The sequence below is a fragment of the Zootoca vivipara genome, chromosome 3 (genome assembly GCF_965207765.1).
Source record: "Zootoca vivipara chromosome 3, rZooViv2.hap1.1, whole genome shotgun sequence".
Classification (NCBI taxonomy): Eukaryota; Metazoa; Chordata; class Lepidosauria; order Squamata; family Lacertidae; genus Zootoca; species Zootoca vivipara.
Genome location: NC_142586.1, coordinates 12,610,755 through 12,636,902, shown reverse-complemented (window position 1 = coordinate 12,636,902; position 26,148 = coordinate 12,610,755). Strand labels below are relative to the sequence as shown.

At 43.7% G+C, this 26,148-nt stretch overlaps 1 protein-coding gene across 1 annotated transcript in view; it reads right to left on the bottom strand.

The window, feature by feature from the left end:
• SLX4IP (SLX4 interacting protein) overlaps nt 1–26,123 on the bottom strand; it is a 91,029-nt gene extending 64,906 nt beyond the window's left edge. The window contains exons 1-2 of the mRNA XM_035110077.3: nt 26,023–26,123; nt 18,070–18,123 (exon numbers count right to left, since the gene is read on the bottom strand). Coding sequence (XP_034965968.1) covers nt 18,070–18,093 — 24 coding nt within the window. The 5' untranslated portion in view covers nt 18,094–18,123; nt 26,023–26,123. The remainder of the gene's footprint in view (nt 1–18,069; nt 18,124–26,022) is intronic.
• Between the last annotated feature and the right edge of the window lie 25 nt (nt 26,124–26,148).

Here is a 26,148-nt window from a genome sequence, read left to right as displayed (position 1 = left end):
AAAACCCATACATTTCCATCGTGATATCACTTTTGATGCTGGTTTGGGTGCCCCCCCAAACAGAGAATGTGTTTAAAATGCTCGTGTAAACTAAAGTGCTATGCACTCTACTCAGATTTCTGCAAATTAAGCACAATCGGCACGTGCAATTTCATTACTGTATATCATTCGAAGAAATTCACAGAATCGTGAAATTGTAGTTGGAAAGGACCCTGAGCACAATCTCACCCAACCCCCTGCAATACAGGAATTTCAACTGAAGTATCCAAGACAGATGATCACCCAACTTCTGCCCACCATCTACCATGGGAGTCCATTCAACTTACGGTATTCTCAAAACCTATATAACTTTCAACAAGGTTGGCAAATAGCTTGAGAGAGAGGCTAGAATGATGCTCCATTCTTGGCCCCTGAAGTCTCCACCCTCAGGGCTTCATATTTGCAAGAAGAATCTAAAATATATTTCTCAGGTGCCACATTTTACGCTCAAAACCGGCACCCACATCTGTGCAATGATTCTCAAGGCTGAGATTGCGTTAAGTAGCATGTTTGAATGTTGAATGTGTAAGTGTATATCTAGAAACAACAGATAAAAGCAACACCATTATCTGTAACTGCTGGCTAAGTGTTTAACAGTTACTGTAGTTGTATTTGTTTAAAAACCAATAAAAATGATGTGTTTTTTTATATATATAAAAAGAATACGTCCGCCACCAGCCCAAGAGCATTTGTAAACATTTTGGGTGCATTTCAGAAAGGAAACATGTGTCTGGAGTATCGCTTATTCACTGCATGCTTCTCAAGGAAAACCACCGCAGCAGAGAAACACACTTTTATTTAAAAAAACAAAAACAAAAACCACTTGACAGAGAAAAGTGATGTATTATCCTGGAATTAGATCAGGTTTCCTGGGCCATTTTGTCTCTCCTTTTGCTTTGCTGGGTTGTTTTATTATTAAAGAGAAGCAATTCAATCTGCCAGAAGGGAAGGATAACCAAACCTCTGTACTAATTGTGGTTAACACCTGCCTGCAGTTTCAAAGGACAGATAATGCCGGTGGCATACAAGCCGAGTGCTAGAGTCACCAGGGACCCGCAAAAAGATGTGGATGGTTATCTCAATTGGTATGTGAAAATCAGCTCCGTCTCTCTCACATGCACACAGACTAATCCGTCTCTTTCCCTCAGTTGCCTGGACTTTAGTCCCACCCCCACCCCCACCCCCCCATTTCCTGCCCAGCCCTATCCCTTAGCTCTATTACCTCTTGGGCCTTCATCCCAATTACTTTCTCAGGTTCCCTGCCCACCCAGAGAGATGGAGAAAAGGCAAGCAGAAGAATAAGCATTTGGATATGCGCATGCAACCAATGAACATGAACCTAGTAGGGATATAATGCAGAATGCAAGATTCCTTTGTATGCCGTGCACCAAGGATGAGGAACCTGTGGTGCTCCGAATATTACTGAACTACAACTCTCAAACTGGCCGGGAGTGGATTACGACAATATCTGGCAGGTCGCAGAGTGCAATCCCTGCTGTGCGCCCTTACGCAACCAAACGTTGGTACATGTCGGAGAACTTCTGAAGAGCTCCTGCAGGCATATATAAGCTTGTCTTATGTCAGAACACTTCTGTCTTATGTGTAAAGGTAAAAGGTAAAGGACCCCTGGACGGTTAAGTCCAGTCAAAGGCAACTAGGGGGTTGCGGCGCTCATCTCGCTTTCAGGCCGAGGGAGCTGCAGTTTGCCCACAGACAGTTTTCTGGGTCATGTGGCCAGCATGACTAAACCGCTTCTGGTGCAACGTAACACCATGACAGAAACCATAGCACACGGAAACGCCGTTTAACTTCCCACCACAGCGGTACCTATTTATCTACTTGCACTGGTGTGCTTTCGAACAGCTAGGTCGGAAGGAGCTGGGACAGAGCAACGGGAGCTCACTCCGTGGTGGGGATTTGAACTGCCGACCTTCTGATTGGGAAGCCCAAGAGGCTCAGTGGTTTAGACCAGGCTTCCTCAACCTCAGCCCTTCAGATGTTTTTGGCCTACAACTCCCATGATCCCTAGCTAGCAGGTCCAGTGGCCAGGGATGGTGGGAATTGTAGTCTCAAAATATCTGCAGGGCCAAGGTTGAGGAAGCCTGGTTTAGACCGCAGCGCCACCCACATCCTTTTTGTTTCTGTGTATGTGCGCGTGTCCGTAATGACAATGCTTGATGGCTTGTCCCCAAACACAGGGAACGGACCAGATAAGCTACTGCAACTTCTACAAATGTGCACATACTGAGATCAGGGCAGGATCGCCAAAAGGCAGAGAGATCGCCATTGGCTTGGGGATTTCCTCTGCTGCAGAGAATTACAGCGCAGCATTACGAGGAGCTCAGGTTTCATCCAGAGGTGGCAGTGCAATGTCGTAAAGTGTTTCTGCTCACATAAGATGGCACATCCAGTTTCCACTTATCCCGCTGCAGCCCTCCATGCTTTATCCAAAGCCCCCAACATTTCTCCAGTGAGAATAGAGGTTCCATGTTCAATAGCAGCAGTAATAATAATAATAATAATAATAATAATAATAATAATAATAATATTCTTATTTATACCCTGCCTATCTGACTGGGTTGCCCCAGCCACCCTGGGGGCTTCCAACATATATGAAATAATAATAATAATAATAATAATAATAATAATAATAATAATAAACTTCCCTATACAGGGCTGCCTTCAGATGTCTTCTAAAGATTGTATAGTTACTTATCTCCTTGGCTAGGGGGGGTCGGATAACTCCATACCCTCCAACATTTCACAGATGGAAATAGGGACATCCTACCACACCCTCCCGCATTTCTCCACTGAAAATACGGACGTCCTAAGGAAAAGCGGGACATTCCTGGATCAAATCAGAAATTAAGACAGCTTCTGTAAATCCGGGGATGTCCCCTGGAAAATAGGGACTGTATAGGGTGTGGATGTGTGAAAACTACACAATACTTTCTGTTTGTGCAAAGCCACCCCTTTATTTTGGGAACCCAAAATACAACCCCCTTATTTTGGGAAGGCCCAACTTCCTTGTACAGAAGTGGTGAGCTGCAGGATCTTATCTTCGCTTGAGAGTGGTTGTCCCCCCCCCCTTTAAATCATTTATATTACTGCACTTAGCTAACTTCTCCAGCTTTAGTTTGGAGACTAACCTTTTGTCCCAAGGAATTCCATTAGAAGCCCTTCAATATTAAAGTTTCATGTTGCAGCCTGAGACCGTATTTCCCATGTCAGAAGCAAAAGACAAATGGTAATATAATCTTCAAATGATTCAATATATGGAAGAATGAAGAATGGCATTTTTTTCCGGCCGTGCAAACCTTGCCCAGCTCTGCTGTAAGAGAGTATCCATGTGAACCAGGATAATGTTTCAATTGCTATAGCAACAGAAACTGGAGTTCCCCAAGCTTGCTACAGAGCTGTTCTGTGGGCTAAGGAGGGTAGTTTTCTACATGTGTGCTTAAGAGGGGGGAATGCAAGCCCTTGCTTGCAAAACGAAAGCACTGCTCTTCCACCGAACTGTTTCCAAATGCACAGAAATGTTAAGATCATGACACCCGGAATGGGCAAGGAAGAAAACCCACACTTGACCACTACAGCTGGTGAAATCGTGGGGAAGTGTAAGGCAACAGAGAGAAAGCTACTAAAACTAAAAATGAAGGGCAAAACGATTTTGCGATTACAGCAAATACATTTTAGGACAGCGAGAGACATTCTCTTTTTTCTTTTCTTTCTTGAAATGATTTTTATTTGATTTTACAAACACAAATACCCTATACTGAGATTTCTCTGAATCTCCCGACTTCCCCCCTGTGGGTCCAATTATCAAACATATTCAGCTACATATTGTTTCACAATCCATATATTATAGCTCTCCATGTTTGTCCACAATGTTTGTTACATTACAGGTGTTATCAAAATCCTGTTAATGTTTTTGTTAATCCCGTTAATGTAAAATTTTCCCATTCTTTCTTAAAAGTTTTTGTCTACTTGGTTGATGAGCTTTAGAGACATTCTCAAAACGAACGCTGGTCGGAGGAATCAATATAATATGGACAGGAACGCAACGTTCAAAACCAAATAAAGCTATACTGAAAAGAATTTGGAAGCTGCCCTATGGACAGAATGGGGCTGCCGGATTTTTTTTAGCAGTACAGGGAACCTGTAACACATTAACCCCAATCCAGAAAAAAACATGCACTGGTTGCCTATATGCTACAGAGCCCAGTTCAAAGATTTAACCTATGAAGCATAAAATGCATTAAGATGCAGATCCCAGATAAAAGTGCCTCTTCCTCCATCAGAGATCCAGAATCTCAGGATTTTCCCCAGGATCATTCCTTTCCCGGCCACACACCCCTCTTGGCGGGCCACACCCAACACCAGCCCTTCTTTGCACACCCCCCCTTAAGTTTTTGCAGGGTTGGGAGGTGTCCTCAAACTCTGAACCAGCTTCCTGCTTATATTAAGCAGCCCACGTTTTAAGATATATGGGGCAGCCACCTCATAAAGTTTTCTCAGTGAAGGTGGCGCCAATTCAATAATACTCTCCCTCTGAATTGCAGTTGATGGTGTTGCCATTTGAATCACTAATGATTTCTCCTTTCACCCAAACTTTTATAGGGATTTAATTCAGCCAGGCTAGATGTAAATTAGCTGTGAAATTGGTTTTAATAGATGTTTTAGGCTGCAAATGCTAACCTACAAGCCTTGATGAACTGAATATGGCTAGGGGGATGCGGGTGCGCTGTGGGTTAAACCACAGAGCCTAGGGCTTGCCGATCAGAAGGTCGGCAGTTCGAATCCCCGCAACGGGGTGAGCTCCCATTGCTTGGTCCCAGCTCCTGCCAACCTAGCAGTTCGAAAGCATGTCAAAGTGCAAGTAGATAAATAGGTACCGCTACAGCGGGAAGGTAAACAGTGTTTCCGTGTGCTGCTATGGTTCGCCAGAAGCGGCTTTGTCATGCTGGCCACATGACCTAGAAGCTGTATGCCGGCTCCCTCGGCCAATAACACTAGATGAGTGCCTCAACCCCAGAGTCGGTCACAACTAGACCTAATGGTCAGGGGTCCCTTTACCTTTACCCTTAGACATGGCTAGGATGCTCCTGTTAGGGTGTTCTCCAACTAAGTTATACTCAGAATAGATCTATTAAAATTAAGGAATCCAAGCTAGCCATGGTCATTATTTTCAATGGGACCACTCTGAGTTTAACTAATTGATACAACCCTTAATCAGCATTCTGCATTTTATTGTAGCATTGTGTTATTTTGTAACCTTGAGAGCATGGCTGATGAAGAACGGAATTTAAAATGAGCAAATAAATGCTCAGGGGATGCTGTGTAAGAAAAAAGGCAGGAGCAAAATACACAAATTGCACATCCCTCTCCTCCTTTTCAAGTTTTCACTTTTGCATCTCTGTTTGTCCAGCGTCACTCTGTTGCAAATGTCACTGGATTACACTAGCTCAGAAACGTACTGCAGGGAAACTCCAAGAAGTTCCACTATTTCAAGTGGTGCTTCTTCGCCAAATGATTCAGCTAAGGTTATCGAACGAAAGCTTGACTCACACAGATTACGGCTGCTGGAGCTGGCCAAGCAAAATGCTTCCTTTCTTTCCACCCCACTCTGCCTGGGTCTCCCCTCTCCCCACTGTCACGGTCTGGATGGTGGGAGGTAGCAGTCCCGACTCAGGACGTCAGGACCAGAGGCAAGATGGCAGGGTGGAAGCAGGAACGGGAGTCCAGGTGGCGTGGGGCTGCGGGTCAAGCAGCAGGAAATCGCAGCGTCGAAGAACTAAAGATCAGGAAGCAGGGTGTCACAAAGGCGAAGGTCTGAAGGTCGAGGAGCAAGGTGTTGGCAAGGCGAAGGTCCAAGAGTCGAGGAGCAAGGTGAAGGCTCAAGGAACAAGAGGCCAGATGCAAAAAGGCAGGGATCGCGTTGCTGTGGCCAAGAGCTGAAGGGAAATGCTGAAGGGAAATCCCTCCCAGCTCTTGCCACCAGGTGCAGTGAGTTATCAAGTGGCCTCACCTGAGTGGCCACTCCTTGCTTCTCCAGCACAAGCTGAGGCAGGCCCCAGTCCTGCAAAGCACTGCAGGCCCATACTCCTGACACCCACTACCTTATAAGACTCAATGAAGCATGTACTCTACTTACTACGCTCCACTCCCTAAAAATAGGTGCCGGTACTCTCCATGAAATTGTTACTGTAAGTGTCACACTTTTTGACCGAAAAGAGAGAGGGGCTGGTACTCACTAGGCCTTCTTCTTCACATTAAGAAGAGACCACATTGCAATTTAAAAGGTGGGTCCTAACTCGCAGAAAGCAATTCCGGATCACATGGAATATCTGGGTCAAACGACAAGATCCAGTGGATCGACGAACAGGCATCGCAACCCCACCCGTCGGTTATCTCTTGCTCAGAATACAGGGGGGGGGGCAGAGGGCTAGGGTGCTAGGTGGGACTCCTAGGAAGAGGAACTGTTCACTGGCGGTTTCCCTTTAAATAAGGAAGGCTTTGGCTACAGTTCTGTGCATATTTAGGTAAAGGTAAAGAGACCCCTGACTGTTAGGTCCAGTCACAGACAACTCTGGGGTTGTGGCGCTCATCTCGGTTTACTGGCCGAGGGAGCCGGCGTTTGTCCACAGACAGCTTCCGGGTCATGTGGCCAGCATGACAAAGCCGCTTCTGGTGAACCAGAGCAGCACATGGAAACGCCGTTTACCTTCCCGCCAGAGCGGGATTTATCTACTTGCTTCATGTGCTTTTGAACTGCTAGGTTGGCAGGAGCTGGGACCGAACAACGGGAGCTCACCCCATCATGAGGATCCGAACCACTGACCTTCTGATCAGCAAGCCCTAGCTGGGAATAAATCCTGCTGAACTTAAATGCGACTTTCCAAGTAACTAGGCATAGGGAATGTATATTGTTTTCAACAGCGTCTCATAAGCAGTTACCTAGACAGACAGTATGGGGAACAGGATGGTGTCCAGAGGAAGCTTGATGAACTGGTGGCTCCCTAGATGTTACTGGACTCAGAAAAACTCAGAAAAGTTTGCCTCCTACTTCTGCTTTGAATTAAACATATTAATAATAATCAGGCAGCCACTGAGTTGAGTATTTTTATTTTTTAAAAAAAGGAATGGGTGAGAAACATGAAAATTAAGTGTTGGAGAAAGGGGGGGGTTAGCAAAAAAGACCGCTAAGACAAGGGAAGTCCCATATTATTAATGCTTTGATCAAACTTAACATAGGCAGGCAGTTTGGGCGAAAAAAAACCACCCCTCTACATATGCTCATAAACTTGTGTGGATGTATTTGCAAGGCTGCCGCTGATCAAGGAAAAAACAGAGAATGTGGCGGTGTTCCCTTTAATATGTACCCCCCCCCATATAAATCAGAATAAAACTTTGTTCTGCCATAGCGACTTCCACCAGAAGTTTAAATCACCTCATAACTCTTGGGTTCTAACTGATAGCAAGACACTGGTGTCTGGCAACTTAAAGACAAATGTAAAATGCTGTTGGATAAATGAAAAGTTACTCTCTCAGTTACACATCATGGCATTCTAACGAACAATATAAGGAAGATAAATGTGCAGAATAGGCTTCAAAAGAACCAGGAACCATATTCCTTGGCTTCAGTTGATTTAACTGACAATGAGGTAGGCAATATAATATTTTACTAACACCAGTAGTGATGTATGGAAGTGAGAGCTGGACCATAAAGAAGCTTGATCGCCGAAGAATTTTGAATTATGGTGCTGGAGGGGACTCTTGAGAGTCCCATGGACTGCAAGAAGACCAAACCTATCCATTCTGAAGGAAAACAGCCCTGAGTGCTCACTGGAAGGACAGATCATGAACCTGAGGCTCCAATACTTTGGCCACCTCATGAGAAGAGAAGACTCCCTGGAAAAGACCCTGATGTTGGGAAAGATTGAGGGCACAAGGAGAAGGGGAAGACAGAGGATGAGAAGGTTGGACAGTGTTCTCGAAGCTACGAACATGAGTTTGACCAAACTGCGGGAGGTAGTGGAAGACAGGAGTGCCTGGCCTGCTATGGTCCATGGGGTCACGAAGAGTCGGACACGACTAAACAACAACAACACCACTCAGGTCAGGAACACCAAGCAAAACATACTTCCATAGATGTTTCATGTAACAACTGCGATTTCTTCACCTTCCAGACAGATTTTCGGTTCCTGAATTTATTTTTACCCAAGGGGAGTTTATACTTGCAGCTTTCACAATTATGGTTGCATTTTTATGGATTAAGTACACGAGTACTTTGGCTAGACCGTCAGCGGGAATGCACATCCATTGCAACCAGCTGACCACCAGTCAACATTGAAAAGGGGTTTCTCCAAAAGCCATGAGTCAGATGCTTACTAGTCACAATGACAGAGGCATTTTTTTAAAAAAAAAATCAATGGACATAAAGCTGTTGAAATGCAGCAACTTTTTGCAGAGTCATGGTAGAGTGCTAAGAATAACAGTTTGTGTGCGATGCTCAAGTAGCACCCTGGTTATTAGAGAAGTGAAACTAAACCCACATCCTCACTACACAATGAACTCAACTAGCTTATTTGTGTTTGACTGGGTTTGGGGTGTGTGTGGAGGAAATAACCGAGTAAAAACGTCAACAGAAAAAGGGAAGTCCATGTGCAGAAGCTGCAAGTTTTTCGTTTATCTGTTTCGTTCCAGCTTATATCATCACAGTTTATCTCAAAATGCTGAAAAATTATCTGACAAAGCATTATTGGGCTGGTCCAGACATAATGCTGAGCCATGGTTTAGTGTCAACTGCACACACCTTTGGCTGGCGTGTTCACTTCTCCTACTCCATCGTGGCCACGAGAAAGAGATTGTGTTCATTCCCATTTTCAACTAAATGGCCTGGCATTATGTCAATACCTGGATAAAATAACTATGGCTTATTGCAAACAAGGCGCGGCTCACTTTTTTCAATGAATCATAGTTAACACTGTAATAGTAATCGTACAGTGGTACCTCGGTTTAAGTACACAATTGGTTCTGGAGGTCTGTACTTATCCTGAAGCGTACTTAACCTGAAGTGAACTTTCCCATTGAAAGTAATGGAAAGTGGATTAATCCGTTCCAGACGGGTCCACAGAGTACTTAAACTGAAAGTACTCAAACCAAGGTGTACTTAAACCGAGGTATGACTGTAATAGTAATAATAATAATATATTATTTATACCCCGCCCATCTGGCTGAGTTTCCCCAGCCACTCTGGGCAGCTCCCAATCGAGTGTTGAAATCGACTAGGCAGCATCGCCAATCGACTAGGTAGCATCGCCAACTGCAAATGTAGTCAAGGGTCTGGCGACATGTTATAGACATCATGATCAAAAATAGTCCAGTGTAGATCAGTATAAAGGTTGAAACCAGTTCTGATGACTATTGAGAATTCCCTCAAAGACAGCCAGAGAAAGCTTCAGAGGATTGATATTAGGCCAAGGAAAAGGGAAGCAGGAGGCATTGGCCATTTGCCACCTGTTTAACGGTGCTTATCCCATCTCTTCTCACTGATTTGCCTTGGGGATTGGAACAGGGAGGAAGGACAATTAGACACTTAAGGAAATGGAAGATAAGTGGTGATAACAGCTTCTAGAGTGAGGTGGTTCCAGCTTCGCTGCTTTGATCCCCTCCAGCTTTCTCTGCTTATCTTCAGAAATGAACTTGGCTGGTTTTGATGTTCTGAATGCAATAGTTTGCCCAGCATAAGCCTGGCTCTCGAGACTGAGTGGTCATGCAGAGGAGCAGTCACAGCAGCAAACCCCTCCATGAACTGGCTTCACGGGAAATTCACAGAAAGCCCCTGCAGTCGATTGCAACTACGATGACGTCAACATCAGCTACATGAGCCATTTTCTGCGATGAGCTCCAACATAGCTTGGATCACATTTGAATGGCCCTATTCTCTTTCTCTTCGACAATCACTCATAGCCAAGTAAGATTGTCTTTCATAAACACGGTTTTAACAGTGAGTCCATAAGTGACTCTGGAGGCCAATTCTGGATCCACACGTCCTTCCACGGGGGACATTGGTTTCCGGGCGGGAGTTGATCACGGTGAGAGTTTGCCAAACAATTTCCAAGCATCCCCGGCCTTACCTAGGGAGGCAACTTGGGATCTTCTGCATTAAAAGCAGATAATCTACCACTGAACTACAATGGGGCCATTTCTCACTCTTCCCCAAAACTGACCCTCCTTGGCTCCCCATTTTTTTGTTGACCGGCCCCCCACAGATCATTTCCACTGCCCAAACACCAACAGGACATAGCACACACAACCTGCGCTGTTATGAGAAAACCCCTTATTCCCGATTTCATTTCATTTCATTCTTTGACAGATTTGCACAATGGAAAACACACACCAATAAATAGATTTTAGAAAGGGGCAAGATTAGACAGTTAAAACTCCCATCGTTCTGCCTGGACACTGAGGTCCAGTACCGAGGGCCTTCTGACGGTTCCCTCGTTGCGAGAAGCCAAGTTGCAGGGAACCAGGCAGAGGGCCTTCTCGGTGGTGGCGCCTGCCCTGTGGAACGCCCTCCCATCAGATGTCAAAGAGAAAAACAGCTACCAGATTTTTAGAAGACATCTGAAGGCAGCCCTGTTTAGGGAGGCTATCAAAAGCTCTTCTAGACAGTGCATCTACGTCTTGGTTTTGGCCAAATTCTTGCAGTTCACCGATACGAATCCAAAAAGGTGCACGCTGCCTGGCAAGCAAACAATTTCTCAGGGGAATAATAATAATAATAATAATAATAATAATTTATTATTTATACCCCGCCCATCTGGCCGGGTTCCCCCAGCCACTCTGGGCGGCTTCCAACAAAACAGAAATTCTAAAATACAGAGATCCATCAAACATTAAAATTCAGAAATCCATGAAACATTAAAAGCTTCCCTAAACAGGGCTGCCTTGAGATGCCTTCTAAAGGTCTGGTAATTGTTGTTCTCTTTGACCTCTAGTGGGAGGGCATTCCACAGGGTGGGAACCAGTAGGGAAGTTAGGGAATGAGCAGATAATCCCAGTTTTATTAGGAGCCTACTTTAAAGCCTTCCAGAGAGTGCCCTAAGGAAGTGCGAAGAACTCAAACTTGTTTTTTTTGTTTTGTTTTTGTTGGGAGAGCATTTCATATTTCATCTTTTAATTGTGGCTGTCATTTCCATCAGAGATGGCAAGAGCGCATTCATTCGTTGGGCAACATCTTCTTTATTTTCTGAAGGCGGGGGGTGAGGTAGGCTGCATCCCCTCCAGGAGGTATGGAGCACAGAAAGATAAAAAGCTCTTGGAAAAACAACATTGAAGGTGAAAGAGGCTGGCACACCTAAGAGCTAAGAGAAATACGAGCAGGAAAAGGAGAAACCAGATTATTTTGATAATGCAACACCACTCCAGAGCGCTGAGCCCTTCTGAAAACTTGGTCCAGGGGTAGTATTCTGTCATCTTTGCAAATGATAACAAACCTAAAGCTGTGGATGATTGACTTTTACTCTGAATGAGAGGCTGCCATTAATCTGGCAACGTCTTACTTTAATGCCCACTCCTTATCAGCCACAAGTTTAGTTTTGTGTAGCAAATCGTTTGTTTGTTTGTTTGTTTGTGCTGTTTTAAAATAAAATCTGGTTACCACTGAAATTGGTGGAACTGGCAGTATTGTTGCCACGATTAAACTGCTCCATCTCTTACGTATTTAAAGAGTATTTTATACTCCTTATCTAGGATAGTAGAGTCAGAGAGCAACCCTACCATGTTTACCGAGAAGTAAGATGTTCAGTGCTTACTACAGGTGTATAGCATTGCGGCCTTTGCTTGCTTCACCACCACCCCCCAAAAAATCCCCAAGTTTTCAAATTTTAACACAAAGGTCAATTGTAGTATGGTTGGTTATGTTATAAGGACGCGGGTGGCGCTGTGGTCTAAACCACTGAGTCTCTTGGGCCAGAAGGTCGGCGGTTCGAATCTCTGCGGCAGGTTGAGCTCCTGTTGCTCTGTCCCAGCTCCTGCCAACCTAGCAGTTCAAAAGCACACCAGTGCAAGTAGATAAATAGGCACCACTGCGGCGGGAAGGTAAACGGCATTTCCGTGTGCTCTGGTTTAGTCACCGTGTCCCGTTGTGCCAGAAGCAGTTTAGCCATGCTGGCCACATGACCCGGAAAGCTGTCTGTGGACAAACGCCGGCTCCCTCGGCCTGAAAGCGAGATGAGCACTGCAACCCCATAGTCGTCTTTGACTGGACTTAACCGTCCAGGGGTCCTTTAACTTTACCAGCTGCTTTAAGAACAGCCAATGACTGCTACTCTGCATACTTACTTGTAATTTTAGCAAGCTTTTTTTAAAAGGCAAGGTAAAGGGTAAAGGTAAAGGGGCCCCTGACCAACAGGTCCAGTCGTGTCCGACTCTGGGGTTGCGGTGTTCATCTCGCTCTATAGGCCGAGGGAGCCGGCATTTGTCCGCACACAGCTTCCAGGTCATGTGGCCAGCATGACAAAGCTGCTTCTGGCGAACCAGAGCAGCGCACGGAAATGCCGTTTACCTTCCCGCTGGAGTGGTCCCTATTTATCTACTTGTACTTTGATGTGCTTTCAAACTGCTAGGTGGGCAGGAGCTGGGACCAAGCAACAGGAGCTCACCCCATTGCAGGGAATCGAACCGCCGACCTTCTGATTAGCAAGCCCTAGGCTCAGTGGTTTAACCCACAGCGCCACCTGGGTCCCCTAAAAGGCAAGGTAAAGAAATGAAAAAGCAGTGCTACCATCAGCATTGCATTTGAATTTACATGCAGTTATGTGGCTTTGTGCGCGTCAACAGGGCTTATGTTCAACAGCGTTCACACGTCACTTTGACGTGTTAAATTCCACATTGTATTTGACCTGCCACATGATGTCAACACCACTTCTGGAAATATGGTGGGCTGTAGCGTTAAGTTTAGCGTTGTTCATTTCCATGTTATTTGCTTCCAGAAGGAAAGAAAGAAATCTGTGTGAATGCTGAAATGTGGAAATTAGCAAATAGAAAAACGCTGGGAGAAGGGGAATAAACTGATGCGCGACTGCAACCTGCGGGATGCTTTGAAGCACATGTCTGTTTGAAATATAGATTATTGCAGCACGTTTTGCCATTCCAGCCAAGGAACAACCAAAATGCATGCACTTGGAATGTTAACAACCTCCATAGCATACCATAAGATTAGTCAAACAATCCTTATTTAATGTGGTGTTAATTTTGCAACCAAAGATTTGCAGTTCAAATGTAGATCAAGGGCCCCCTCTTCAGAAAAAGCTGCGTAACTGCATCAGGAAAACGGCGCTGAAATCATCTCAGATCCTTCAAATATTATACTTGTGCTCCAGTGGCGCAAAGCTATTAAGACTGTAGGTGTTCTTCTCTTCCTAAATTGCATTTGAAACCACCGAGACACAAACAGATGAGCAGGCGAATTTTCCAGAGTCTTCTTAGTGAAAACATTTTGGGTAATATATTACAGAACAGAAAACGAAATCAGTTTGATACCAAATGCATTATCATGCAAACTGCTACCGATTTATCATTTGAAACCGATTGCAAGCCGATTCAACCGATTGAAACCGATTTCAAATTTAGCATTTGAAACCCTCCACTGTCTAGGCAACTGTAAAGCATTCAGGGAGAGACATTCTGGGTAAACAGCTTTAGAAAGTGAAATGTGCCCAAGCTCAAAAAGAAGAGAACAGAGGAAACTCTTATTCTGGGGAGGAGAAAACAGAGCTATAAACATCCATACTCAGAAAATATCAGCTTTCTCCACCAGTGAGCGAAAGGAAGTCTTTTGGCCTTCACGATTTAGCAAAACATTAACAAAGCACTTTTTACTCAGACGTAGGTCCCTCTATGCTCAATGGCACTTACTCTCGGGTGAGTACAGTCGTACCTTGGTTTTCGAACAGCTTAGTTCTCTAATGCTTGGGCTCCCAAACGTCACAAACCCAGAAGTGAAGTGTTCCCTTTTTTTTGGAAGCTAAACGTCCCACGGGGCTTCTGATTGGCTGCAGGAGCTTCCTACAGCCAATCAGAAGCCGCTGTTTGGTTTGTGAACATTTTGGAAGTCGAATGGACTTCCGGAATGGATTCCGTTTGACTTCCAAGGTACGGCTGTATGTGTTTAAGATTGCAGAGAATGAGGTGGGCAGGAATGATCCCAATGTATTTGCAGATACCATAATGAAGAAGACAGTTCAGATCCTCCTTCACACTGTTTTCTTTTTTAAAAAGAAAAAGAAAATATTCATATTTATTATCATTTCACTAGTAGAAATGCAAATATGTCTGTATTGTTAAATGAGTCTCTCTCATTCTGCGGAAGCTACGCTGAGAGTATATTTACTTGTGTGGCAGTAATAAACCCTCCAGAGGAAGCTACTGTTTTGCTTAACTATCCTGATATCACGGCCTAAACCTGATTGCCAAAATAAATGGAGAGGTAGACTGCGAATGTCTGAATTTCTGCATTTGTACCAGGAGTCTACACTAGATTGCTGATCAGCAACCATAACAATTTCTGGACTCCCGATACGGCTTGGAAACCTAACCCACTTATTTACTTTGGCAGCCGCGTGTCTCCTAAGGAAACCAAGAGGACTCAAATAATCAGGCCTAATAGCCCTTCTTAGAACTGTTCCTCACATCACATGATGAGGGTTTGCTGTTTACGAGTCAGTGGTCTCCAGACCACAGCATGGTTTGGACATTCACGGTAAAATTAGCTGGGCTCTGCCGGGGACCGATAATACCAACAGCAGCCTGTATCCCCTGACGAGATTCCTTGGAGTTAAACGCAGCAGCGCATGAACAGTACCAAACGTTGACAGAAGATCGCCAGACTGTCATTCCTTCCATCCTGAGTTGATGGTATTATGCGTGCAGAACATTAGTCATACTAATCCGTGACGTAACGGCGCATAGCGTTCACCAAGGCTGGCTATTCTTGCACACTGAGATAATGTGTCGCTCTTGCGAGCTCTTCAAGCTGTTAAATCCATTACTAAATTGCGGGTGGGCTTCAGAGGCCGGGAATAGAGGAATCTCAGCCTATCAAACGGCTGCTCAGGACCATTCCCCAAGATTGTCCAGAGACTTGACTGTGCAGGGAAGTCTCTTGGAAGAGACATCCGTGTGAGAAACCCGCGGCCTTCGGAATGTTGTTGGACCCCCCATGAGTCCCAGCCAACATTCCCTATGGCCAGGGATTATGAAATCCAAGATCTGAGACCACAGGTTCCTTGCCCTTGCGTTGCACAAAGACAACTAGAAACACCATCACTGTAACTTAATTGTGGGCTGGCTCGCTGCTTAATAGCTTTTCAATTTCCTCGATAGCTAAAGCATGCTAAAAAGGCAGCATCTTCCAAGGCTTTTGATGAGAGAAGTCGTGAGATATTAATTTGTGTTGCCTCCTTGGTTGGATGGAGGAGAGGTGTAGGAAGTGCAACAAACTAAGGGTATAATACCCTATGGATAGCTCTCTTTTTTTGGAGGGGAGAGAACATCAAGTTTATTTTTGCAAGAGAAATCAACTCTACACCTCTACGGTATGCATCTGGCAAACTAGGCTGCTACCCACAAAATCATGCCACAATGAACTATTAAAATGGGTAAAGGTAAAGGGGCCCCTGACCATCAGGTCCAGTCGTGTCCGACTCTGGGGTTGCGGCGCTCATCTCGCTCTATAGGCCGAGGGAGCCGGCGTTTGTCCGCAGACAGCTTCTGGGTCATGTGGCCAGCATGACAAAGCTGCTTCTGGCGAACCAGAGCAGCGCACGGAAACGCCGTTTACCTTCCCGCTGGAGCGGTCCCTATTTATCTACTTGCACTTTGATGTGCTTTCGAACTGCTAGGTGGGCAGGAGCTGGGACCGAACAACAGGAGCTCACCTCGTTGCAGGGATTCGAACAGCCAACCTTCTGATCAGCAAGCCCTAGACTCTGTGGTTTAACCCACAGCACGACCGAACTATTATTTGTATGTAAATTGTCGCAGCCTATTTCCCCAGCAATATGAGGTGCAGAAACTCAAAAGATCTGTTTCCTAGGATTTCTTTGCTTCCTCTTTAGAAAATATTTAATTGCACTTGGGCTAGGAAACATACATTCCAGCTGGATTGCTTTCCTTCGCCCTACGACTTAGTAGCATTTAATATTTAAGCGCATCCACTCAATTCACTAGCGAAAGCAGCCCAACCGAACTTAGTGGGATTGTTGCAAATGGAATAGTTTCAGAACTACATTGTCTGCAACTCAAAAATAGCCATATAATCCTAAATGTGCTCCCAAAGCACTTCCTCTGCCCTCCGTTTTACACTGAATGCAGCAGGGATTTCAAATGCCTTCCAGCTTTTCGGCCCGACCCAGGTCAGGCTGCTCAGTACGACTTGACATTCTGCAAAGCCATGCAAGGGGGGGGGACTGTTAAAATGCATCTCAATATAGCAGAGATGCACTGTTTCCAAATCCCATAAATGTTCCCCTAAAATTTTAAACTCGGAAAGTCCGGCAGGTGGGTTTAGATAAGCTGCTATAGGGAAAATGAAAGCTTTCATGCAGGCATTACCAATGTGATAGACTGACCACCCAAGTGAGCAATTACTTCCAAGACACACACACACACACACACACAAATTCATGTGTTTTTCCACACAGCCGACATAGGAAAATCTTGCAAGGAGAACAGACTAATTTTAATAACTAATGGTTATCCACTCAATTTTTTAAAAATGATATTATACGAAATTGACAAAACACTGGGTTGAATCCAGGGTGGATTTGATTTAAATCAATCGATTTAAATCACTATTTAAATCACTAGTCAGTAAGACTTGATTTAAATCCTTTCTTTACAGAAAGACTCATTCTTGCTGGTATAATCTTAATATTTTCAACCAGACGAAGGTTTCATTTTTTGAATAATAAATTTTCAGAGTAGTTTTTACAGTTATATAAAAATTACTGATTTGGTTATACAGTACTATTAGAATACTATTACATAGACACATAATTATGAAATGATTGTGCGGTTTAATAAGTTAACTGTTTATATTTGGACAATGTTTCTGCTGTACTGTTTTCTTAATAACAATTTAAACCTTTTATTTAACTAAAGCAATAACATTATAGCACATGTATCCATGTTTGTTAACTGATGTGGTTAAACAATTTTGAGAAACAAAAACAAAAACACATCCTTATTTTCTGATGGATAGCCTTTGGACTACAATGTAACTTAAATTTAAAAAACTATCTTTAGAAAGATTTTTTTCCTCCAAAAGCATTTTATTTTAAAAATCCGATTTAATTTTTTTAAAAATCTGTTTTAAATTTTTTAAAAATCCATTTTTTAAATTTTTTTTAAAATCATTGATTTTTATCGACCCTGGTTGAATCCAAAGATGTCCTTCTGCATGCAGAAGGCATCTTCAGCCCTTGAAAACACTGTTATACCATGTGCTATTGCACCGAAAGGTGAACTTGAATCTAGATGTGTTTTTCGACCCAACAAGCATCATCCTTGAATACTGATGAGGTTTGTCATAGAACATAACAGTTATGATACAGCACAAACTCTTCTGAATATTTGGAGAAAACTCTTCTGAATACTATTTGCTGAGCAGCTGTACTGGCTATGTGATTTCCATTCATGCCTAACATCTTTTGCCAACAACCAATAATACAGCTGGCATGTTGCTTTTGTTCCTTTATCATTATTATTTGATCACTTATATGGCTTATTTTTCATGGTGATAAGTATCGGCATATTAGGTGCACTTAACACATGGTTTAGAAAGCTGCAAGCTTTGCTGCTGTCTGTACACAAGAATAGCTGGCTGGACCAAGCCCACAATTTGCCATGCTAATCTGCCGCTGTACTGGAATACGTGAGGGTCCTAAGGCTCTGCACTTCAATGTAAGAAAAGTCCACCAAGTCAGTAATCTGCTGCTATTTAGGTTCCGAAAAGCAGCTTACCTTTATAACCAATTTGTGCAGCATGGCGGCCGTCTCTTCGATTTCGGATGGAGCCTGCAAGCAAAATGGAAGGAGAATCGCTTTAGCAAAAAGGCAAGAAACACTGGCAATTGAAGTCAACGTTCCAAAAAGCACACATTTGAGGGAGTACCGTACTTTTCCGTGTATAATACTAGTTGTTGTTTTTCTTTAAAATAAGGTTAAAAATCTGGGGGCGACTTATGCACAGATAGTGCATATGCCCATTTTCTTAATTTGGGGTCCCCAAAAGTAGGGGGTGTTTTATACATGGGAAAATATGGTACTTAGAGGGAGAAATGTTATGTACATCATTAGGCATGTATCTCTTTGCTTCACAACTCACAGCCGAGGTCCGAACTAGGTGTCCCCACATGTGTGACATCATGGGAGAGTAGTTGTTCCCAGGACTAAGATGAAACTTGTCATTTTTGCTATGGGGCGTTGCTTGTTGTTTAAGTGATCTTGTTATATTTACAGTATTGGGATGTGGTTTTCGGGTATGTTATTATATTTGCTATCATTTTGCTACGTTACAAAATCGTTGCTGTGTTATTGCTTTGCTATGTTGTTAGGAATTTGTTTTTGTAGCGTTTGCTCGAAATGCTTCCCCGTTTCCTTGTTGCAGCCAGCTCTGAGCACAATTCCTTTGTGTGGGAATGTTCAGGGAGGCAGGAGAGGATATATTGTTTATTACTAGCCTTCCTAACTTGCACTAGCAAGTTCTATAATTTAGCAGAGTTTTACCATCCCCCTTTTAACTGCACAGCAGGTAGCTGGTTGCAAGCTTGCTTAAGCTTTTCAATATAGATTCCTGGTAAGATCCCTTATTTCCCTCTTAAAATAATAAATATGCCACAATCTTATTTAATATATATAAAAGTAGTTTACTCACAACACCATCAGTTCACAGATGGATCCTTGAAGGCAGACTTAGTTACAGAGTCTATCTCATACAGTATAGAGATAGTCTCTTTGTCCTCTGTTGGCTGAAAGCCAATAGGGCATCTCTAGCTAAAAGCTGTTGCTCAAACTATGAAGTCAAAAAGAGAGTGGCTGCGTGCTTTGTGCTTTTGTTACCTGAACAGGTAAGGTCACGCCCACCTCTAGTCACATGCAAGAGGAAGGATGCTCCAAGCCAGGAGGAAACAGGAAGTTTTCGACTGGCTGGAACAAACATCCCCTTTGCATGTCCACTCTAGGCAAACAAGGAATGCTGTACTTGACTGCTACTTATGTGTCACATCCCACACTTTGGTGCAAAAGCGGCATACAAATTGAATGAATGAATGAATCCTGTGGCCACAGGATTGGATTGGAGCATTGGGAACCAGTGAATTTGATTGGAGCATTGGGAACCAGAAAAAGGGACATATTTGTGGTGGCCCCCTATATGTAGAACTTCTGAGGAACACATGGTCAGCTCCATCAAGCATTACATTGTTTCCAAATGTCTTCATTTCTATGAGAGTTTTTGGCTAGGCTGTGAGATGCTTCAACTGCTGTTTTTAGATTACAATAAAACAAATGAAGCAATTGTATGTTTTACATAAGGTTGCACTGGAAGGCCATTGCCAAAAAATATTTATATTTCTATCTCTGTCTGTGGGTTGTGCTTCTGATCAAATCCCTAATCTCTGATCATATACGATGTAAGACATGAGACAAAATAAAGAAATGATGGACTATGCATCATTGGTACTTGCAAAGACACGGGGTTTTAGCATGCACTGATTATCAGCAATGCTCAAAAAGTGCCGAGCCACTATATGTTGCTTTAATTTCAAACCACACAGGCAAAGGAAAACAGGCCACACAGGGTGTCACTGCGACATCAGGTAATTGATAGCTGGGCAGCGCTGCCAAAGTTGTCTTTGATGGAGGAGGTAAGGATCTGGCCTCCCAGCTGAATCTGTTTTGCTTGCTGCAGACGATGAGATGAATAGGCATTTCTGAACCACAGAAGATTGACCTGCTATCACTTCTGCATTTACTCCACTAGCTGATTAATATCAAACATCATGCTGGCATCTATCTTCCTTTTTAATGGAGGCGATAAAGATTTCAAAATAAACAAACAAACATTAGGCACAAAAAACCCTCACCACTTCAAATAAAAGAAAAATGCTACTTGCTAAATGCTATTTGCCCATTTGTTGCTTTGATGAACTGGAATATTTTTGCGAAAGGATGCAGGTTACTGATGTGTATTTATTGCCTAGCTCCAACAGAAATAAACAAACAGGATAGGAAAAATTACGGGCTTTGGGCAACACTATTTCTCTCCTAGTTCCCACATTTTATTAAACGTAAGCCTGGTTCAACTGAGCCTAAAATCCGCCATGCTGATGGAGTGCTCAGAAAAATCCCGGTCCCCCAATTACCAAAAAAAGGGCACTTGAAGAATTTGATCCAGCGTCAATCATAATAGCTTCTGATTACGTGCAAACCCAGAAACAATGGCTAACAGCTTCAGAACAAGCCATGATTTACAGTAGGCTTATTGGGAAGCTGTTAACCATGGTTGACAGTTTGCACAGCCTGGGAAGCTATGGTTAACAGCTTCCAGATAATTCAGTGCTTGGTGTAAGAGGGTGAGTGAGAGCAGGATTGCAACCCGATCCACTTTTCCAGAAACTTTTGTGCTCTGCTTCACCACTCTGTGGGCTGAGACTGTTGGGAAAAGGGCAAGACAAGGATATTGAACCAGCCTTCTATTTGCCTGGCAGTAGGTCAATCAAATGGGTCACGAAGTGGGGAAGAGCTCAGCTCAATTTGCCACAGTTCCAAAATTGAATTCCTGTCCGCATAGACCCTAATGAAGGAAGTGGCTTACTTTTTATTTTTCTGGCTGGGGAGACAATCCGGGGAGATTGAAAAAAAGGCTTCCCAAGGTTCCATCCTGTACCATCTGCTGCCACAAATGCTTAGCTTCCCTTTTGCCTTTCCAGACACTGTCCTGAATCGTGCTTCAGGCTAAGGGGAGGGAGGGGTGGAAATGCAACACAGGCCATTCATCAGACCGACCAAAATGCTTTCTGCATTCCTCAAGTCCTGGGAAAAATAGGCTAGATTCTTTTATTACTAATCTTTGCACTTCAACACTTAACGGTCTGACAGAAGGGCTAATGCTGTGTAATTAAAAGCAAATGTTTCCTGGATTCAAAATAAAGCAGGGCAGGATAAAAGCTGGTTGAGCAGAGCAGCGGAGCAAAGGGGAAGAGAGGGAACAAGCTATTCAGACAGAATTTAAGCTTCTTTTAATAATAATGAAAAAACCCACCCAATAAAAGCAAAGCAAATTAGGACCATGAAAGCACCAGATTCTATTCTGAAGCGTCCAAACAGCTACTAAGAATCCTTTGGCTAAGCACAGTTTCAAGACAAGCCACTGTGTTTGTGTGCACTTTCAGTTTGTGTATGCACAGGCAACATGATGCGCGACCACTCACATCATGGTGCATGGAAGTGGCCGGAAAAGAGGGCGGAAGGTAAAAATAAAGGTAAAGGTAAAGGACCCCTGGATGGTTAAGTCCAGTCAAAGGCAACTATGGGGTTGCAGAGCTCACCTCGCTTTTCAGGCCGAGGGAGCCGGCGTTTGTCCACAGACAGCTTTCCGGGTCATGTGGCCATCATGACTAAACCGCCTCTGGCGCAACGAGATACCATGATGGAAACCAGAGCGCATGGAAACACTGTTTAACTTTTATCTACTCGCACTGGCGTGCTTTTAAACTGCTGGGTTGGCAGGAGCGGGGACAGGGCAGCGGGCGCTCACCCTGTCGCGGGGATTCGAACTGCCGACCTTCTGGTAGGCAAAAGTCCAAGAGGCTCAGTGGTTTAGACCACAGCGCCAACCGTGTCCTTCCAAAAGGGGGTGGAACGGGGGTGGGGTATAGTGGAACAGGGGCAGAACGAGGCATAACCCATAACCCTAGAGAAACAGAGTACAGTAGTTACAACTGAGAGCCAATCTATTTTAGATGGTTGTAGCCAATCTATTTTATAACAATTATTATTAAAAATTATATACGGGCCCTTCATTCGGAGATATCAGGGCGGTTCGCCACATAAAAATACAAGATAAAACAGAGAATACACAATAAAATCCCCATTCCCACAACACATTTGAAAGGGTATCAGATGTTTTCAGCCCAAGGCCTGGTTGAAGTATTGTAGAACATTTTCGACCAAAGGTGTGCATTCCACACTTGATCCTATGCTGCCACCCTCTGGACCTTTGGTGGAGGAGGCACACAAAGAAGGCGCTCGGAGGATCATCTCAGGATCCTCCAAAATTCCTGCAGAGAGAGGTGGCCTTTGAGGTTTTGTTCTCTCCTTCTGTGCCAGGGCTGTACTGCCTGAGACTGCAGCTAAAGACTCACAGGACTGAAGTGTCTTCTGCAGAAGAAAACAAACCGCCACATGTAGGAAAGCTAGCAATTAATGGGGAAGTCTAGGCTAGATCTCTTCCCCACAATATGCTTGTCTGCTATGGGCAAGGATGCTTTTAGAGACAGGTGTGTTCACATCACATGATCCACGAATGCAAAAATAAACAAAAAATGAGAAGAGAAAGGAAGAAAGTTGTTCTACTGCCAGCGCTAATGGCAAGCGTCCCACAGCCATGAGACTGTCAAAGAATTTCTCATTTGGTGCGATCCCACCAGCACCGCAAACAGGTTCCATCATTCCAAGAGGCCAATTGCGTGCAGTTCTTTATCTGTAAATTACTTTTTGCAATCCTTCCTCTTCCCTACACCGCAATGCCCTGTTTCTTTCTGATTGCAGCCTGCAGGCAGGCCACATTTAACTGCAAGGTGCTTAGCCACTTGTAGTAACTCAACAAACAATGAAAGACTTATGATGGTGCAATGACCTCACCCTGCTTCTAAGCGGATGGGAATATTCTGGTGGGTCAACATTAAATCCCTCTACTGTATACCCCTCTGTTTTTCAATTCTGCAGTTTCATATCAAGCTAGAAGACAACCTGGCTGCTTGTGCTGTCCTTATCATGGACTTCTGTTTTGCTCAGCCAAAGGCCATTAATAATTATTTTATAGTGAGAGCTGGACCATAAAGAAGGCTGATCCCCGAAGAATTGATGCTTTTGAATTATGGTGCTGGAGGAGACTCTTGAGAGTCCCATGGACTGCAAGAAGATCAAACCTATCCATTCTGAAGGAAATCAGCCCTGAGTGCTCACTGGAAGGACAGATCGTGAAGCTGAGGCTCCAATACTTTGGCCACTTCATGAGAAGAGAAGACTCCCTGGAAAAGACCCTGATGTGGGGAAAGATTGAGGGTACAAGGAGAAGGGGACGACAGAGGACGAGATGGTTGGACAGTGTTCTTGAAGCTACCAACATGAGTCTGACCAAACTGCGGGGTATAGTGGGAGACAGGATTGCCTGGCGTGCTATGGTCCATGGGGTCACGAAGAGTCGGACACGACTAAACAACTAAACAACAACAAAAATGGCGCACCACTGAATATATGCCGAAGAAATAACACAAGCTGATGCAATAGCCAATATACGTAACGGCAGCAACACTCAATTAGAAAAAAAATACAATTCAACACTTTAACAGAAACACTCCCAAAATTCTTCATCCACCTCCAGCTTATAATACAACAGCCACATCTAGTGTCCAAAGGAATTATCATTCCAGAGACAGCAAAGGATAAAGAAAAGTAATTTTATCCAGGGACAGTCCATATATATATATATTGGCTTATTCCTCCCTCCCTCCCTTTTTGGGGGGGGGGGATGGTGATACAGACAATTAATAACAGAGGAATATTCTTCACAACTGTGAGCAGAGCAGTGGGGTGAGGGGTAAGTGAAGACAAGTAACAGTTAACTATAACACTGCTCAGGCACCATAGAAAAAGCATTTTGGTTCCTGAAATTCATTCCGATTGTGCATATAAAATATAACGGATAGAATTCTCCAGGATGGGGTATTAGTGTGTGAAAACAGTCAAGATCCGAGGATTCCCAGGCATGCGAATGGTGCATGAGATGTCAGGCACGATCCTGGCACCAGGCATCTTCACTTGGTCAATAGGCTGGTGCAAAATGCTAATTCCAAACACATTTATATATAGTTTTAATTAAATTTTCTGTTTTACAATTTAAAATACTCATTTTACGTCCTTAAGAGATCAATGGCTTCCCTTCTCCTCTTTCCATGGTTCATTTTACATATCACAAATACCTGCATATTTTACAAAAACTATACCATTCAGTATTCCATTCTTCCATTCTTAATGCTGCTAGTGTTTTCAGCTGTACAATATACAATTATGTCCCATATATTCAATAATCGTTTTCCAATCTTCTTTAAACATATGTTCATCTTGTTCTCTTATTCTATACGTTAAGACTGCAAGTTGTGCATCATATTTTGTCAATTTAAGTTGTCAATCTCCTTTGGTTGGGACCTCGCATTTGGGGGCTAACAAAACACAGGCCGCAGTAGTGGCATACATAAATAACCTTTTTTGACACCTGGGAATTTCCATCTGAACTATCTCCAACAGAAAGAACCCTGGGGTTTCTGGGAAAGTACTTTTAAACTTTTTTTTCAATTCATTATGGGTCATTTCCCAATACTGTACTCTTTTACCCTTTTACAGGTCCACCACCTATGAAAGAATGATCCCTCTGCCTCTTCACATCTCCAGCACTTATCTGATTCTGTCTTGTACATCTTAGCAAGCCTACTCAGAGTTAAATACCGTCTGTGAATAATTTCCCAAACACTTCTGAGCATCTCTATTTTCACATCAAGAATCCCAGACTAAATCAGGGGCAGGGAGCTTGAGGCATATTTTTGCTGGACTACAAATCCCATAATTCCTGACCAGTGGACATAATGGCATGGGCTGATGGGAGTTAACAACCACACCTGGAGGGACACATTCTTGGTCCCAGTTCATCTCATCCCCTGAATATACGCAAGAAATGTATTAACATTCATTTGCTCTGCACAAAGCTACTAAAGCAGAGAACGGAATGCACAATTATTACCTCCAGTGAAATCCCAATGAGGCACAAAGGACTATGGTAATGGGATTGCAGCCCAGGCCAAAAATCCCTGGATCTCTGAGGGGCCAAAATCCCATGGGATTTATGTATGTACAATCATAGCTGCACAGATGTTATTGGCCCAGAGGTGGAAATAAGAGAAGAATGGGAAATCAAATTGATGGATTATGCCAAAATGGCTAAAATGACTGGAAGAATCAGAAATCAGGAAGACCAAAATTTTAATAAGGAATGGGGAAAACTTATAACTTATCTTAAAAACCATTGTAAACGGTGAAAATCGTTAGTAGGATTGGAATAGCACTTGTACCGGTAGTTTAAAGGTGAATTTTGGATACAACGGAGAAGTAAAAGATTTGGATTATTACAAAAGATGCAGGAGGAAATGATTAATAATAGGACCCACAAAGGGGAGGAGGGAAGTCCAGGAGATTCTTTGGAATCTTGTTTTTATGTTGTAAATTGGACATGTGACTGTAAAATTTTTCAGCTGGAAAAACAAATAAATTTAAAAAACACACAGAAATGCTTAAGTTTCGGGTGCTGTAGGAATGAAGGCAGCAGGATGGCTCGGTCAGTAAATAGTCTGGGAGACTCTTCATTTCAGGGTAGTGGGTTCGAAAGAAAAAAAGATTCCTGCCCGGCAGAGGGGGTTGGGCTAGATGACCCCCGGGTCCCTTTCCATCTCTGAAATTATAGGAATCTCACCCAGGAGTGGGAAAGGGGCATAAAGCGGCGCACCTTGGTGTAAAAGACTCCAAAATAAGAGGCACTAAGGGGAAATAGAGGAAATTCCACTATGAGAGGTTCAAACCATCAGCCGAGCCCCTGATTCCGGGCAGCAGCAACCCTCTCTGCTTTTTCCCGCAGTAACTCACCGCGGCAACCTTGAATTCTACTCCTCCGGCGCCTTTTTTTTCCTTAGAGGGAAAAGGAGGCGAGGCTACCTACGAGACTTCCGGCTGTGTTCGGAGTGGGTGAGTGGGAATGGAACGGACAACACT